We start from the raw sequence: 18,506 nt of genomic DNA on the forward strand, positions 1-18,506 counted from the left end.
GTCCTTGTTTATATTTCCTAGATAACACATGTCGCAAGAGCACGGATAAAGAAGAAAAAAAAAACTGGCATTGCTATAACTGTGCCTCGTAAAGGAAGGGTTTGATATGAAAGTTTTGTGTTTCTGTTTCTGTTTGTTAGAATATGCAGAAAATACCCAAACTCTAAGGGCATCCTCTTTTTTTTCTTTTTCTACAGCAGATCATAAATCAAAGCCCACCCACAGTAAAGAAGCAGCTCAGCCCTTCTTCTCCTCTGAAATGTCCTCTGTGTCTTCAACATGAATAAGAAGTGTTTGTGTGTGTGTGTGTGTGTGTGTGTGTGTGTGTGTGTGTGTGTGTGTGTCTGTTTGTGAGACATTCACTCACCCAGCCTCCACACCACCACTCTGCACTGTGTGTACGTGTGTGCGTATGTGTGTGTGTGTGTTTATATGTTTGAGGGTAGGGAGTAGTGGAAATTTACAGTCTCCTACGTTGGTACCTGGGTTGACTGTCACAGTACGGCTGTGTCCAATCTCTACTTTGGATTTAATTGTCTTTAGCCAAGGGGCGGGCTGTGCTGTCAGCTCCACTTCTTGTGACCCGTGTGTGCATAAAGGCATTCAGTACAGAGGAATGGTGACAGCTGAGAGAGAGGATCACTATACATAGCCGCAGCCATGAAGGAAATGTAAGTTTTTGCATTTTTATTGAGTTTGCATGTGCTCATTTTCCTATCTGTATAAGTTAAAAATAGCCTAAATTAAAAAGCACTTCAATTATATTGTTGATGCTGTTTGTTAAATGTTTACTTTGTCTTTGACTGAAAGAAAGAATTGAAGCAGTGTAATGTTTTTCTGTTGGTACGGTAAAAAAAAAAAAAAATTTCGCTTCTGAATCAAATCTGAGTTGAGTCACAGAAATGGCCTGTACTAAGGTTTCTCTGACAGCTTCCAAATGGCAAGCAGGCAGGTGGAGGCGTACACACTGAGCAGGGCGAGTGGAAACGGAGAGAAAGGGATAAGGAGGAAAGCAAACAGGATGAGAAACAGAGTCTGTGCGAGAACTGATCCAGTTACGTAAGCAGGTTTGAGAATGCAAAGCGGTTCGAGTTGACTTGTCATGCACAACAAAAAGGGAGAAATCCCTGAAAATGACGGGACACGGAGTGCAACGCAGTGCCAATTAACCAAGGAGGCACAGGGATCCCGGTGGGAATGTGAGAGCTGGTTTTCTGGTCAAAGTGTCCATTCATGAGAGGGGGGATAATTGCTTTTTGACTGAATGATTTTTTTTTTTTGTGCTATTTATAGAAATGCAGTTTCAAGTTATCATCAGTTTATGGTTGGATCATCTCCTTGCTTGCTTTTCTTTTCTGAATGTGCTCTTTTGTCTGAGTTTCCGGAGTTGACATTCATTTGGTGGTAAACATTGAGTTAAGAGGAAGCACTTAGTGTTGCTCTGCTGACTTCTGTATTTGTGACAAAAGAGAAGGAAGTCTCCCTTGCTTTGTTTCTCTCTAAAGAAACCTTGAATATAACCTTTGCACCCCTCTTTTATTCCTTACTCAAGCTGAGAACTTTGGTTATTTTCAGTCTTGCCTCTTCTTGTTGAGGTTTCTTTCTCTCGTCAGGATCATGTGGGGAAATCCGACACCCTGGTCAGGAATAACGAAGCTCGTCTTTCTTGGAAAGGCGGTTTACAGTGTAAACACTAAAGTGAACTTAAGCCGTAGTAGCTTCCTGAAAGCAACCACTGCTTTGGGGATGTGGGAGGAATATTTTACAGCTTAAAATTGGCCTAAGTCATTGCGAGCAGGAGATATTTTCCTCTCAGGTTCAGGCCAGGTACTAAAAGCCTGTCTTTTTTCCTCCCCTCAGTCACAGTATCCTGACTTGAATACCTTAAATAATATTCTAGAAAATACTTTGGATCCGTTTCACTGTGAGATGGTGTTATTTATGAAGGATGGCCAAACAAATAATATTCTGCTGATTCACTTTTGTTCTGTCTCAAACTTCCCAATGTTCCGTCTGAATGACCTTCATACATTGGTTTCTCAGATTAGAGAGATTACCAGCATTGCTCTGCATCTCATGTGCTCACACAGCATGCTGCAAGGCATTCAGGGAACAGTATTATCTGTGTTAATGCCGCTCCCTGTCTGCTGTTATCCCTCTCACCTCTGAGTCTCCTTTCATTGATTCCATGATTAGCATGTTTTCCTTTCGTTTTGCACAGCATGGCATCAAAAGAGAAGCTCCAATGCCTAAAGGACTTCCATAAGGACACCCTCAAACCTTCACCCGGGAAGAGCCCAGGCACCCGACCTGAGGACGAGGCTGAAGGAAAAGTTCCTCAGAGGGAGAAGTGGGCCAGTAAGCTCGACTTTGTCCTGTCCGTGGCCGGAGGCTTTGTTGGATTAGGAAACGTGTGGCGATTTCCTTATCTTTGTTATAAAAATGGTGGAGGTAGGTTCAGATGCAAGTTGCACTTTAGAGGGTTTCATCGGTCAAAAATGACTTACTTTGACATCATTCCCCTATGTTTCTTCCTAGGTGCATTCCTCATCCCCTACTTCATCTTCCTTTTCGGAGGTGGGCTGCCTGTGTTTTTCTTGGAGGTGGCGCTCGGTCAGTACACCTCTGAGGGGGGGATAACCTGCTGGGCCAAGCTCTGCCCCATCTTTACTGGTTGGTCCAAATACACAAACGAACATACTCACACCTACAGAAAACTCAATCATGTGCACATGTCCGTTTAGCTGGCTATCTAGCGATATTCAAAGAATTGGTCCCGTACATCCATTATCCATATAAATCCAACTTTTTACCTAAAGTTGTCTTATGTGAAACCTCTAAAAGCAATTAATCTGAGGCCACAATATAGCATGTGGACAAACACATCTTGTGCTCATTCTTCATCCTTTTTCTCAATGCTGGTCCACATTAATGTTCAAACCATAGATTAAATTCAGTTAATTGAACATGATGGATCTTGTTTATAGTTACCTTAGAAATGAACTGTTAGAAAAATGAATCACAACGTTTCTTTGCAGAGCCGTCATCTCATGTGATGCATCTTCTTGGCTCAATTTCCCTTGTTCCTCTTTGCATCCTTGAGCAATCCTTTGTGTTAAATAGAAAAAAGACGACGTTGCTTTCTGGTTGTGAAATTAAAGTGGAGAAATGGGCAGTTGGGTTAAATAAGGACAAAACAGAGACTGATCAATCTTAAATAACAAAAAAAACAAAAACAAGAAGTTTCAGTTGGTAGAATCATAAATACTGCATTTTCTGAAACCCAGTTGAAATGATTAATCAAATTATTCATCAGAGTAATGAATAGAATAATCAATTATTAAGAATAATAATTATTTGTAATTATTTGTAAATTATTTGTAAATCAAAGATTTACTTAGAAGCAGTGGTTTCACATTGCTTCTAAGGTTTAAGCTTCTTTCAATGTCAGATAAGGACAATTTTATCCAGTGGCCCCTCCCCCACATGTTGGTGGGTCAGCTGGCTGAAAGAAGACTTTGATTTCAAGGGGTGGAAATTAAAGAAACACTGTCTTAAAATGACTTTTCGCCAACTAAAAGCAGTCTGCCCGTTGAATGCAGGCCAGCTACGTGAGAAGATAACGCAACTAATTAGCCAGTCACTATCAGATTGTTTTACTTGCGTTTCACTACAAAGAGCACAAACGCAAAATGGCATTTTGCGGTATTTTTACTCACGGATGTCACACTGTGAGAATTTCACACTGACACGTGCCTTGTGCACACTGTTTGTCCTCTTGCTGCGTTTATGTGGCCCCTTTTAACTTCGAGGGACAGCTGTAGAGAAGCAGTAGCAGCACACCACGCCCCATTAGCTGCTGTGACACAGTTAGTCATGTCCACATGAGAGACATTGCATAAAATGACCAAAAAAAAAAAAAAAAAAAAAACTTCACAGCACTGTGTCTTACGGATGCAGAAAGACTGAAGCAAGAAATCAGGTGTTTCCTGTTTTCATTGATCAAAGCACACTGGGAATCCAGGATTCTTTTTCCCCACAGCTCCTCTACACAAAGCCAAGTGCAGGCACACCTGCCACGGCACAGACTTATTCATCAGTTTGCAATCGGTATGCGGGAATGAGGAGGTGGGTGTGGTGGTGACGGAGAAGATAAGTTTAAAAATACTCCAGAGTGGTGGATGAGTACAGACAGGGTGGGGAGGTTGGTTGTGGAGTTCAGTGTTCAAGTTTGAAGCAAAGTCATCTATAAATAACAGAAATACGCCAAGGACGCTACAGTTGAAAGTCCATTCAAGCTGAGGACATTTACCTCCGTTTTTAGTTAGCTATTACAGCCAGCCGCTGCAGTTTAAATAAAGCTCATCTGGCTGCATCTCTTGACATCACAGATCGTTGTTTAGAGAAGTCTTCAGCCTTTGGATCTCCAGCAATATTCCAGAAGTTGTGAAGTTGGCTTTAGGTAAAAAATAAGACATGCAGGTACCTTCTTGGAAAGGACAGCTCCTTCTTAGAGAATTATGCTCCTTATTCTAAGTATTTGCTTTATTTTATGGCCGACAAAGCACATGATAAATGACAGTCTGTCAATGGTTCATGGTGAAAAACCTGAAGGTGTTTATCTCATTAGAAGTTTGTGACTAAAGTTATTATTTCCTATCTTCTCTGAAGTTGTGAAGCTACTCCAGAGAAGTAGCTCTGAAGCTAGTCCCCATCATTAGCTACTGATGGGGACTCAGTAGAGTAGACTCAGCAGAGTCCCCATCAGTAGCTAATGGGGACTCTACTGAAGTACATGTATCTATATTTATTTCACACTTCTCACATTTTCTATGTCTATATATCAAAGTACTAAAAAAGTTGCACACAGATTTATCCTGTGCCATTTTTTCCAGCAGGTTTTTTTTAATAAAGAAATGCTTCTTTGAAAATCCTGCAGGTATCGGCTACGCTTCTATCGTGATTGTCTCTCTTCTGAACATCTACTACATCGTGATCTTGGCCTGGGGACTCTACTACCTCTTCCAGTGCTTTCAGCCCGAGCTTCCTTGGGCGAAATGCAAGCAGCCGTGGAACACGGAACACTGTGTGGAGGACACGATCCGCAAGAACAAGACCCTCTGGCTGGCGGCCAACATTACTAACTTTACTTCCCCAGTCACCGAGTTCTGGGAGTGAGTATTCACTGAGAGAGCTGCCAGCTTACGCAGGCACACACGCGCGCACTCACGCATGCACACGCACGTGAATAAACTGAAGTAACACTGCCTCTGTATCTTTGTTGCGTAAACATGTTTGGTGAGGCTCATTTCTTGCACAACGTAGTTCTGCAATGTTCTCGGTTTCCAGCCCTATATTGTCATAAATGAAGCTAAAACCTGCAACAAATTACATTAAATTCCCACCATGAAATATGAATTTGTATTTCCTTCCTCACACCTCTAAATGTGACAGGAGCTTCAGCTTCAAAGGCTTTTACACTCTGTTGTTTCCTATGCTAGAGCTGCTGAACAACACAGAAAGGCCAGGACATGTGCCTGTTTGATATCCTTTCCTCTACTTATAGCTTCTTGTCATATCCCTCTAACGCTAACCTACATACTTGAGTGTTTATTAAAAATAACACCTGCTGTGTCACATCTCCTGGATTGCTGCTAACCTGTCCTGCACCCTTGTTTCCTCTGCAGACGCAACGTCCTCAGTCTCTCCACCGGCATTGAGGACATTGGGCCCCTAAAGTGGGACTTAGCCCTGTGTCTCCTGGCAGTGTGGGTTATCTGCTTCTTCTGTATCTGGAAAGGGGTCAAGTCCACTGGGAAAGTAAGTGCTGAAGCAAGTGGACACACTTCCTGTAGTTATTGTGTTGCCTGGATGCTGTTTGGTCTTTGTTTTTTGTACCCTTGCCAGCAAGAAAACACAGTTGCTTAGAAAAAGGGAAAAGACAACATGCTGGGGAACAAGATCAATCAGACACCAACCCTTAGGTTGTCCTGAAAGCTACTTCTTCATCAGTCAGGCTTCAGTGTAAACAGATGTGCGTTACTGATTTGTCCAGTTTTCTATTCTGACGGGATGAAAGAAATACATTTATGGTGGACAGGAGGAAAATTATTAACTTAAGAGCTGTTTGCACCTCTAAATCCATTAATAGATTGCACAGCCATAAAACTGTTTGACCAAACACCAGTTGAGGAAGTGTAGAGCTTCATATGAGCTAATTACAGGGCACAGAGACATAGGTAAAAAGAAAAAAAAAAAGGTTAAACAGTGGATCAGGGAACTTGAAGTAAGATATTTGAATGGTCTGTGCCCCTGTATGCTAAAAACTGTTTTGAAGAGATTTTTAAGCAAAAAAATGTCTCTGTCCTGTGCAGGTGGTGTACGTCACGGCAACGTTTCCGTTTGTGATGCTAATCATCCTGCTTGTGCGTGGAGTGACCCTACCCGGAGCAGCTGAGGGCATAAAGTTTTATCTTTACCCAGACGTGACCCGTCTCCAGGATCCAGAGGTAGGTTCCAAACACATCCCATAATAATCAGAGATGGATGTTAATGCAACCTTTTTTACAGATTAGGAAATGAAAACATTTGTACATCATTTTGCACATTTTTTTTCTCACATCCTAGCAGAAAAACTGGAAACAAATAGAAATATATTGCAACAAAATTATAAGACATGTTCTAGTCTGACGCGTCCTCAGAGGCATGAATATCTTTTTTTAGGGCTAATCTGCCAATTTAGAGTTGATCAGCAGCTAAGTTTTCCAAGGACAATGACAAATAAAAGAAAAAATACAAAATAAAAAAAATAATATTTATTGATCAAAGCTCTAAGCTCCATTTGATTTTCATTAAACTCAAAAAGTGCATCACAGCGCATACTGAAAGTCAATGTTTATCAACCAATATGGAGCAAGTTTTCAGTTTTTTGCATTTTAAAAAGTGAAAAATTATTATACTGTAACACTTTATTTGAAGGGGGGTGAATAAGACTGTCATGACACTGTCATAAACATGACATAACACATGTCAAGAACATGAATAAACCTTTATGAATATTTATGACTGTTGTCATAAAGCGTCATTCGGTAAATTATGACACTTTTAATACAAAGTTGACATTATTCAAAATGTCTTTGTTATGACAACTTGACATTAACCAGGAAATCATTACTGTTTAAACTTTACCTTTAATAACATAAAGTTACCTAATTTTTAAAGTGCAATCAGTAATACTTTTATAACAAATTTATAACAGTAATGATTTATTGGTTAATGTCAAGTTGTCATAACAAAGACATTTTGAATAATGTCAACTTTGTATTAAAAGTGTCATAATTTACCGAATGACAACAGTCATAAATATTCATGAAGGCTTATTCATGTTCATGACAGGTTTTTATGACAGTGTCATGTCAGTCTTATTCACCCCCTTCAAATAAAGTGTTACCTATTATACTGATTATATTGATAGCTAATCAAAGGAAGAGAGTTATTCAAGGGATGGTTCTGATATCTGGACAAGCTATGGGTGCATTTCTGGGTTTAATGCACCGTTTGATTCCTCTTTGAAGTTCTCATATCGGATCTGGGATGACATCACACCCGAGAAGAGTTGGTGCTGGTCATGCAAACAGTTTACACCCGCAGTGATAAGTATTTTATGCACAGCAGCTGTATTCAATCTGAACTAGAGGCTGCTGAGGGTCCAACCACTTTCTGTGTTGAAATTCTGTCTTACTTTTTTCTTCTGGATTGGTTCTTGGAAATGTAATATTCAGGGAAATGTAATATTCAGGGAAGGGAATATTCTTGTCAGTGCCATGGTGGCACTGACAAGAGCACCGCACATGCGCCACTTAATTAGCTGTCAGAAGCAACAATAGACATAGACATAGGCATAGCAATTATGAAACTTATGAAAAAGAAACACACAAACAAGCAATGACTTCAAACAAAGTCCAAACAAACCAATGTTCAAAATGTGTTACAGGTTTTCAGCACACATCTTTCTAACAAAACAGCACAGAAAAGGAACAATACAGGGGCAAATTTCTTAGTAGAACAAGACATTTTGATAAGGTGTAAACAAGTATAACAAGAAAACCAGCTGGAAAAAAGCAGGAAGTGAAAGTTACAGAATAACAGACAGTACTGTGCTAAAATGTTTTCTTTGGGTTATACATTAAAGGAGCCACACTCTTTTATGATCTTTTTGAAATAACATTCATCAGTAGTTCCAAGACTTTCTAAAGCTCAACAGGTTTTCTTTGAACTGTGCTATTTTATGTAATCCTGGTACCCAATCACGACTGCCTATTGTGTTTCAAAAATGACCAAAGTTTAGGGCAAAAAGTAAAAGTGTAAGGTTTTACTCTGAAAAGAAAACATATACTATTAAAGAGCATTTTAAAATGGCTGCTTAGGAGCAGAGCGTGGCACACAAGTCTATATTAAGATCTTCTAGGGGAATCATATCTTGATACCCAAGCGAACTTCATTATAATCTCCCATCGCATTAATAGCGTACATCTCTTCTGTCCCCATCAGGTGTGGATTGATGCGGGAACCCAGATCTTTTTCTCCTACGCGATCTGCCTGGGTGCCATGACGTCCCTGGGAAGCTACAACAAGTACAGATACAACTGCTACAGGTGAGCTGGGTTTCTGCCGGGAGGAGCAGGACTGTGATAGCGACAGCGACGCTCTGTCAGAGAGTCGGTTGCGTGAAAAGAAAATGGGAACTTCGGTTCCACCTGTGTTCATTAACAACCTCCATGACATATGTGTGACATAGGGACTGTTTGCTGCTGGGAGGCCTCAACAGCGGTACCAGTTTTGTGTCTGGCTTCGCAATATTTTCCGTCCTGGGCTTCATGGCACAAGAGCAAGGGGTGGACATTGCCGATGTGGCAGAGTCAGGTACGAGGGTCCAGTGTGATGGCAGCAGTGATGGTGGGCGCTGCTGCCGAAAGAAAAAAAAAACAATTAGACAATTGGAAATGTAAAATTCTTTGGCGAATTTAAAGGAGAGAGAGAGAAAAAAGAGAGTAATCCGTAGTGTTTTGTCACTGTTTCGGACTCAATGACGCTAGAAAGTACAGGTATCGGCAATTGCACACTCCTTGAATAAAACCCTCAAAGATAAAATGGCTTGTCCCCCGTTTACTGAGGACAAACAACATCGCATTGGTCAACTGCTGTGTGTTTAAGCTACACAATGAACTGCTGCAAATAAGGAGCGCCATCATCAGCTTGTCCACAATAATCCTGCTTGTGCAGTTTAGTAACTCCATATCCTTCTGACCAGTGGACACTGCTAAGAAGATTGGCTCTGAACTGAATGAATCTGGCTGTTCATGGGAACTTGCACCCTGAGGTTGATATTTTGGACCAGCAGCACTGCTACGTAAACCTATTTCTTTCATTGTGCTTTGGATCTAATGAGTTGGATGCTACTGGATCTGTTGCTGTCTTCCTGTATTTTCTACAGTGCCTCGCAAAACCGTCCAAACAGTTTGAACTTTTTCACAACTTGTGGCTTTACAACAGTGAATTTTTTTATGTGTTTTATTGGTATTTTATGTGACAGACCAACGCAAAATAGCACTTAACTGTGAAGTGGAAGAGAAAGGATACATAGTTTTAAAAATTTTTACAAACTTGAAGAGCGGGCTGCATCTTTACATTTTAGTGTGATACGCCTAACTAAAATCTGGTGGAATTAACGCAGTACAATTATAGCTTTTAATTACAGTCTCAAATTGATGCTCACTGATGCTCTTCCTGCAATCTGACTGATCTTGAGCTATTTCACAAAGTTTCAGTCTCAATATGTGCAAATCTTAAAGTTCCACATACTATTGACAGAGAGAGGCTGACTACAAATCAACACTACACTTTTCAGATTTGCATGACAAAACATGCATCCTACCAATTTAATTTGTACTTTAAATACCAATAAAATACGTTGAAGTTCGTGATGGTAACGAGACAAAATGTGAAGAATTCAAGTTGTCTAAGTACTTTTGCAAGGCACAGTACATGAGCTGTAAAGGTAATGTGCTAAAGTTTGCTTGATGTTTACGTCTAAATACACTGGCCTTGAGATTCAACCCAATTTTGCCAGTGATAAGAATCATTTTGTGATTTCATTGTAATCTACACATCAAAGCACATGAACAAAATTAGCGATGAAAGCAAACATATGTGTTTGTTGCTTGTCTGTTCAAATGAGGTTCAATTGCTGACTCTGTATCTGATGCTTTAAATACAACATGCTGTTGAAGTGGTATATTTAAGTTGTGCCTTATCAGATTCTTCTCATTCCCATTGCTCACAGTAAGTACCAGCATGCAGCATAGAAAATGACAAATGTCAAATGCAACAAAGGTGAACTAATGTTCAGACTGAATAGCAGTGATGTCACCCTGAAGGAGAGACCAGGACTCATAGGAATGTTACGTAGAAAGTCGTAAATGTCAATAATGTATGTGCTAGACTATGAGAAGAGGTTAAAAATAAGCATGCATTAGATAATTGTTGCATAATGTCAGTGTTGAAAATTATGCAGAATGTAAGACATAAAACACAAAACTTGCTTGTGTTGCTAATGTACATTAACATGTTGGGGACACTTTGACATGGAGAGCCCCTGCAAGCACTGTCTTATTGTGCATATAATTTTTTTCTTAATGATACTTCTAGAAGGAGGCCATATATTTTTATGCTTTTGGACAAGGAAAATGCCTATTTCCAGAGAGAAATATCGTCATGTAATTAGTCCAGCCTGTAGTCAGATAGAAGTGTTAATCCTGTCCTTTGCCCCCTTCTCCACATCCCCACTCTGTTCTCCTTCCAGGTCCTGGCTTGGCCTTCATTGCCTACCCTAAGGCTGTGTCCATGATGCCACTGCCAACCCTGTGGGCCATCCTGTTCTTCATCATGCTGCTGCTGCTGGGCCTCGACAGCCAGGTCAGGGTGTTTGCAATCATTGAGACAGTGAGCAGAATAATTATGTTAACTGGTTTGGTGCCCAGAGTTTAATGCCTGCCCCTCTGAGGTCCTGTAGGTTGTTTCATCCTGGACCGAAGTGTAAATCGCACACAGTGTTTCCCTGATTCATATCTAACATGCTAAGGTTTCAGATATCTGATCCTCCAACAAATGCACTTTGCTGTCCTGCTTAACTTCACCGTAGAAGGATTAAAACAGCTTTAACACACTGATGTGATCGCATATACACTGAATATATATGCACGTTTGACAAACCTTTTCCACCAGACATATTGTTTGTAAAGCTCCTCCCGATGGCAGGCATTCGAATCTTCCACATTTGATGCAAAGGCAGAGCTTTGATTAGGACAAAATAATCCAAGTTGACAAAACACAAATGCGTGCCCGAGGGCTTCTCAAGCTGTATCGCATTTCCTGCCTCCAAGTGTAATTCTACCCCTGTACTAAGTCAGTCCTGGACATGGTCATCCAAGAGCAAGATCAAACTGACGCTCTAAATTTGAGTACATGTAAATGCTCATGCAAGTGCAGCTATTTTCATAGGAGAATTGGGGCCAGTGTGTGTCTGTGGGTGGACATCATGCAGATTTGCAGCTCTGAATGCTACATATTGTGTTTTCATGCCACTGTTGCATGAAAACACAATATGTGTTTTCGTGCAACAGTGGCATGAAAACTGTTTTGTTTTTGTTTTTTTTTTGTTTGGTATTTTTGTTTGGTATTTTGCACAGAATTAATGTTTTTCTGTGCATCCAGACCCTCTGGGAATTTTTGTTTAGATAATAAGTAGCTTACAACACACTGGACCAGAAAAGTCAGCAGTCAAGTGGTCTGAGACACTGATCCATTGTTCTTATCTGCTGACATGCTTTGTAGCAAACCATGTTTGCAGGGGGGGAGTTTGTTTAAACTGTCATTACAGCTCAACAACAACAGCTTTGTTCCTCTAATCTGTGTGTTTACTGAAAACTTCATAGCAGTCTTTGTCCCAACAGTTTGTTGAAGTGGAAGGACAGATCACATCCATCGTGGATCTCTATCCATCCGTTCTTAGAAAGGGTTACCGCAGAGAGATCTTCATCGCAGGGATGTGTCTCATCAGCTATCTCCTTGGACTCGCAATGGTAACGAAAGTAAGTGTCATCCCAAAGACGGTGACCCAAGTGAGTTGATTTAGTCTGTCAAGACTCAAGTCTCGCTTAGATTCATAGCGAGTCTTGCTCACAAATATTCTACTCTTGTAATCAGGAGTAGAGGAAAGCTGCTGTGTACTTTTCAGTGACATAAGCAGACTGAGGTCTGTTATAGGTTTCCCCAAAAAAAAATCTATTCAGTTTTGCCGCAGCATGATAATATTGACCACTCAGAACACTGAACAAGGTATAAAATGACTTTGGGTTGTTTCAAAACAAAAACTTTACCTATACCTGACATCTTACTGCCTCGCTGCTAAGATACTTGTGTTGCCGCAAAAAAAAAAAAACTTATCAGTTTTTTTCTTATCAGAAACAGCTTATCAGCATAAAAGCTGATAAGCTGTTCTGTTCATTCAGACATGAAATTGTCTTTCACTTACGACTCTCACTCACTGTGTTGTATTTTATGTAAAATAGTAGAACATGCTTACTGGTTAGACTGGACATGAAAGGTTTTACATTTATTATTAGAAGATGATTTTGTAAAGATTTTTAAAGTGAACGATGGTACGAATGATAAATAAATTGTGGGTAAGAAATTAAAAGACAAAATAAAAAGCACTCTTTTTGATTCATACAGAAATGCAACATTACAGTAAATTGTATTTCCACTGGCAGAATAGATGAGACGATCTTCATTTCAGCCTTATGATCAGACTTGTGCTTCAGGTTCCTCATTTTATTAACTTGTCTTGTACAGAATAGGTGTATCTCAGTCCTTACTTACTGCATCGTTGCAGCCAAATATGGCCTCCCTCCCGCTATGTTGGTGATTCACAAACTTCATGTGGGTGAATGAAAAAATTTGAAGGGCTGTTTTCCACCGTACTGGCTTACGGGCTTCAATGACATTCCAGCACCTGTTGAACTCTCCCTCTATTGATTAGGTGCCAAAGTGCCCATGTCCTACTTTCAACACCACCTCCCGACTTCTCTCTCAATATGGTTTTACATCCCATTTTATCTCTGTGACCTTTTGCCCCATTACATATATCAAAGAGGTAATTAAAGCTGCTTTTTGTCTGTTCCAGGGTGGCATGTATGTGTTTCAGCTCTTTGACTACTATGCAGCCAGTGGTGTGTGCCTTTTGTGGGTTGCATTCTTTGAATGCATTGCTGTAGCCTGGGTTTATGGTAAGTGGAAGTGACTGTATCAGCATCATTTCATGTAATGATTTACAGGAGTCGGATAAGAAGCCCGGAAGTAGCTCTGTAATGGCTAACAAAGGTTGAGGGAGTTTTACATGTCTGCAATAAGTAAGATTAACTGCAGGACTGGGGAAATGAGAATAAAGATGGGACCCCTTCTAGGCTGGGGCTAGCAACTCAGAGTTTCCTCTCTGTTAACAAAAATAAAATCTCACAAACATTGTCACTAAGCTCTGTAGTAGATATAGAATAATAATAATAATAAAAAAATCAAAGGACATGATAACAAAAAACTTTTGCATAATATTCAAAAAAGGCATAAAGTACTAAAATACATTGGAGGAAAAATTATGGTTCTTTTTTTTTTTCAAAGTTATCTGCTTCCAAGTTCAGAGGTTGAACTCTCAAACTCCAACTTAACGTCTTAAAATGTCTACTATTCTAAGATAAATTGCTTTAATCTTTATTTTAACAAACAAAAAAGAACCAAGCAAATAATTATAAAGAAGTGAATGAGTGATTAATTCATGGTCCAGATGCTCCTCAGTTGTCGGACTCGGCCTAAATGAAAATGTGCTCTATGTTTTGTTAACTTATAAGATATGCTATGTTTTGTTAACTTAAATGCTTTTGAAGTAATTGTTGTGTTTTGGTGTATTTGTTCACTTACTGGATGTTACGATAAGATCAACTTTTTTTGCTTTGTCTAGCAAAAATGTTCAATTATGGAATTTAGAGCAGTTTATTTGATAATATTTAATAGTAAGTCTTTCGCAAAGATACACAAATTTAATAAAATTAACAAATAAAATAAATTAAAATTTTACCAAACAAAATTTAGACACAACCAAGCACATTTAGCTAACTGGTCAAAGACAGTAAATTCATCCCAGGTGACTTCACCACTTCATTATAAGTTCACCCTGACAAGATAACCGATAACCTCCTGAGACAAGCCCATGATTGCCTATATATTCAAAACATGGTCTAGTGGAAAAATGATGCTGCAGTTTATAGTAAACAGCAGAGATAAGGGTCCACAAATGTGCTAATCTCTGCATGTCGACATGAAGGTCACTTTGTGGTCAGAAACAATGCACAGAAATGTCAGATGGTGTTTTGTTATTTAGCAGAAACATACAGCATCTTCATGGCTTATTACATTTTCTTTGCACCGTTTAGGAGCTGATAATTTCTACGATGCAGTCGAGGACATGATTGGCTACAGACCAAACCCGTGGATGAAGTGGAGCTGGACCATCATCACTCCTGTCCTCTGCATGGTGAGACAGACAAATATTACATCATTAGAACCATGTGGATGTATCTACAGATGTTGACAGGCTACAGAGCTTCTGCTTATGGCAGCATGTTTTTTTTTTCTCTCTCTCTCTTAGGGTTGCTTTGTTTTCTCCCTGGTAAAGTACAAACCACTGACCTACAACAAGGTGTACGAATATCCCGAGTGGGCCATTGGCCTGGGCTGGTGTTTGGCTTTGGCCTCTATGATCTGCATCCCAATGGTGATGGTCATCAAGATCCTGCAGTCAGAGGGACCTCTCATAGAGGTGAGTGGATTGAGTTTCTAAGTGACACTTTATTAAAGAAATAGTGTAAAAATATGTCATTTTAAATTTCTCATGAGACAATCACTGTAGCTTCTATTAAGTTTATTTAAAAACATTTTCAGTTTCTAAATATTGGCCCCATCACATTTTATAATAATAGTTAGAATATAAAGCAATGTTTTGATTCCTAAGTGGAAATTTCCATGGTGAATTTTGAAATGATTAACCCACATTACGAGTAGCCAGTCAGCATGAGTCAGCGGGCGATAAGCAAGCTTGATCTGGCAGTTTATATGCTATATAGCAATTTGGCGTTATCCTCTCACAACGTTACAGATGTTGACACTAAAAAAGTACTGGTCTGTTTAATTTTGGTCACTAGTAGACTTCAGGCTTTCCATGGAGATTCTCCCACCCAATCACAGAATATTGATTCACCTTATTTTAAGATCCACATATTGCAGTCCTGACCACCACAGACTATGAATATCCCCAAACTATGGATGTGCTGTCTTGATATTTTTCTTCTGACAACATATTAAAGGAAATATATATGTATATATATATTTATATATTTATATATATTTTTTTTTCCAAGTGATACTTTGTGAAGTTATGAGCACTGAAATTTCTCTTAATTTAGGTAGAAAGATGTCACCTAGAAGTAGAAAGTGGAAAATTCTCCAGGGTGGTAGAACGCTAACAACTAATCGGATGGACTCTCCACTGTTTAACTGATTTCAGTAATTTGAAACTGTTAATTACTGTTCACAGTGATAAATTAACATCCATAGGATTCAACTCTATATTAACAGATATTAACAATTTGCTTTTTTGTGAGAGATATTACAGGACGCTGGATGCAAGAGTCTGTCAGATTAGCTGTCACTCATCAGTCTGCTTGAATAATTTCCAAACAACTGCTATACAGTATCTGCAAAGAACAGCAACATGTCATCTGCAGTGGTTTTGAACAGATTCCAAAATCCAAAAGTTTCCTCAACTCAATGGAAAACTAATAGAAAGCTTAGTGGAAGGAAAGCTCATTTCAGAATCTGGGTATAAAATGCGGTGGAATAGAATCCAAGACAAGAAACAAGAAAATGGCAGTCTAATATTGGCTTAAAAATGTAGTCAGGCAACAAGGAATAAAAGTCAGGCAACAAGGAATCATGGACAACAGAGTTAAAAAACAAAAAAAGCATTGAGGGGAAATGGAAGGGTCTTGCAAAGAGAGGCACCAAAACCGACTGGCTTTTAACTGCTGGGAAGGTGATTGAGTGACAAGAGAATCAGGTTCAACTAATTAGTAGCATGTACTGCAGTTGGGTGCATGACCTGATCAAAGGAAGTTGGGGGAAAATGACTATTAATCAGAGAAATTAACCCAAAGAGTTTGAAACAAGACAGAAAAAAGTTCTAACAAAGCTAAAAGCTAGACAGAGAGTCACATATCAGGTTGTAAGTGAACAAATGATTGTGTTTTCTTTTTTGCAATTTTCTATATAAACTTCTTATCAAAAATTACAATATGTTACATTCAAGACTGATTGATTGGCTTCAATAGCAAATCAATCATAGTTACGCATATAATTTTAAAGTGTTTTAACCAACACGTTTTGCATCTCTGGCTCTTTGGTTTTTGGAAGAGAATCAGTCAAATATAAATAGGCAAGATAGACCCGAAGTCACATTCTGTTGTTAGATTCTCATCTCAAACAGACCTTCTTAGACGTATCCATCGTTGTCTGGGTAAATTAAAATGTCTTGATCAGTGTTGAACTAACAAGTCTTTAATTTCCAAAAACGTCTCAAACTCAGTAGCTGTCTCATTGAGCCTTGAAGGAGCCCTTGTTTCTGACTATCATTAGCCTAATGTCTTGTTTCCTTTCCCCCTCCCCAGAGGATCAAGGCAGTGGCGGCTCCAGCAAAGTCAGGCGTGAGCTCTCGCCCGAAAGAGTACAATTTGAAGAGCAGCGAGCTGACACAGCCTCTGGACCCGAACGGGAACAATGGCTTGATCAAGCCCACCCACACCATTGTAGAAACAATGATGTGAGCGCTCTCTGTGAGAGGAATACGATTGATGTGCTTACTGTGTTATTATATTTTGCTAACTTTGATAAGGGTAGGTTTACATTGTCCAATATATTCGTATTAGAGATACCATGGTTTGATTTCTATTAAAAAGAGATATATTTTATTGTTATAATTGTTTTTCTCTTGTAATTTGTTTTTTACTCTACTGATATTGTTGATGTTACAAATGTTGTTGCTGTAGTTCGCACTGATCTCAGTTAAAGCAGTATTTTTAAATAGAACCTGTTCAATGTTTACTACTTTTCTGTTGATTCCGAGGAGATGAGGAATTCGAAGAAGGCACAGGAAGTGACTCACTTCTCACGAATTCAAGTAACAAAGTGGGCAATTGGCTGAAAAATGACTTCAAATCTCTAAATCATTCACGTGTGATTGTGATTCCTTATTCAAAATGCTCTCAGACTCCATTTGTGCAGATCATAATAGAGACAATACGGGACATAAACTCCTTCAGTTACATGATAAACAAGGCCTTGGCTCGTTCAAACAAAGATCCAGCCTAAAAAAAAAACAAGTCAAATATTTTAAAAATAAAGAGAAAAAGAGTTGAGAAAGACAAAGTTTTTAGAGTATGTGTGTCCTGCCTCTGTGACTACTTAGTCCAGCCCCAGTGCATTTATTGAAACCTCTCTTTGCACTTTATGTCGTATCACCTTTAATGTAGAATTTGCTCTTGTTTAAGAGGAAATGTTTTTAGCTTTTAACTTTTTGATATTAACTTTGACACAGAGCATCTAGTTTTCTGCCTGCTAAAAATAATGACAGGACAGAGTAGGACTATATCAAATACTCAGATTTTTTTTAAAAAATGATTAGCAGGATCTGGGAAGACATCGTTTTGTCCTGTTACTTTTATTCTAAAATACCTGACAGTTATCTCCATTTTGCTGATTTCAGTAGCAGGTTTGCTCGACAGGACATCTGGTTGTAGCCTGCAATGTTAAAACTGTGTTTGTGTTTTAGAATTGAAACTGTTAATAATTCACATATGCCTTTTTCTGACAATTTTTCACTGTGCATCACCTGAACATCATCACAGAATCTACTGAAATGTGTTTCTCCAGGATAGACTATCTAGAATCTTTACTGCACCTCTTCGGTGTGCAACAATGACATATAAATTGTATGCTTTGTCCACTGAAAATACATAATTATGACTGATTGGCTGATGCAACTGGACACAAAGCTTAAAAAAAAATAAAAATGTTTTCCTCAAATGTGTGCAAGAGCCATTGCGTTTTCTTGCTGTTTTTGCTACTTGGAAACTCTGATGTACCAAAGCATTTCTTTTTGTCTCAAAGTTATCCCCTTCAAGATGCATATTGCATCATGTCTATATAGATAAAATAAACATATTTTCCTTGGATTGTTTGTGTGCCGTTTTCTTTACTCTGCATTATGTATTGTTTGAAAAGTGGACACTGCTGCTTATAGAGCTACAGTGGGTCAGCTCAAGCAGGCGACAGCATCTAAAACT

At 39.1% G+C, this 18,506-nt stretch overlaps 1 protein-coding gene across 2 annotated transcripts; it reads left to right on the forward strand.

Annotated features, from left to right (window-relative positions):
• The first annotated feature begins 488 nt into the window (after positions 1 to 488).
• Positions 489 to 18,395, forward strand: LOC106933934 (sodium- and chloride-dependent taurine transporter-like). 2 transcript variants are annotated; one of them, XM_015013488.2, is made up of 14 exons: positions 489 to 671; positions 2,222 to 2,451; positions 2,539 to 2,673; positions 4,940 to 5,174; positions 5,688 to 5,820; positions 6,375 to 6,509; positions 8,551 to 8,654; positions 8,798 to 8,922; positions 10,862 to 10,974; positions 12,012 to 12,149; positions 13,244 to 13,346; positions 14,544 to 14,644; positions 14,759 to 14,929; positions 16,833 to 18,395. In XM_015013488.2, the coding sequence occupies exons 1-14, from the start codon at positions 661 to 663 to the stop codon at positions 16,986 to 16,988; spliced, it is 1,890 nt and encodes a 629-aa protein (XP_014868974.1). In that variant the 5' UTR covers positions 489 to 660; the 3' UTR covers positions 16,989 to 18,395. The 2 variants fall into 2 exon arrangements, with proteins under 2 accessions (XP_014868974.1, XP_087863407.1); XM_088007281.1 differs by lacking the exon at positions 489 to 671 and adding an exon at positions 1,741 to 1,827.
• The last annotated feature ends 111 nt before the right edge of the window (positions 18,396 to 18,506 follow it).

The sequence above is a fragment of the Poecilia mexicana genome, unplaced genomic scaffold (genome assembly GCF_051168715.1).
Source record: "Poecilia mexicana isolate PSO_F unplaced genomic scaffold, ASM5116871v1 scaffold_7, whole genome shotgun sequence".
Lineage (NCBI taxonomy): Eukaryota > Metazoa > Chordata > Actinopteri > Cyprinodontiformes > Poeciliidae > Poecilia > Poecilia mexicana.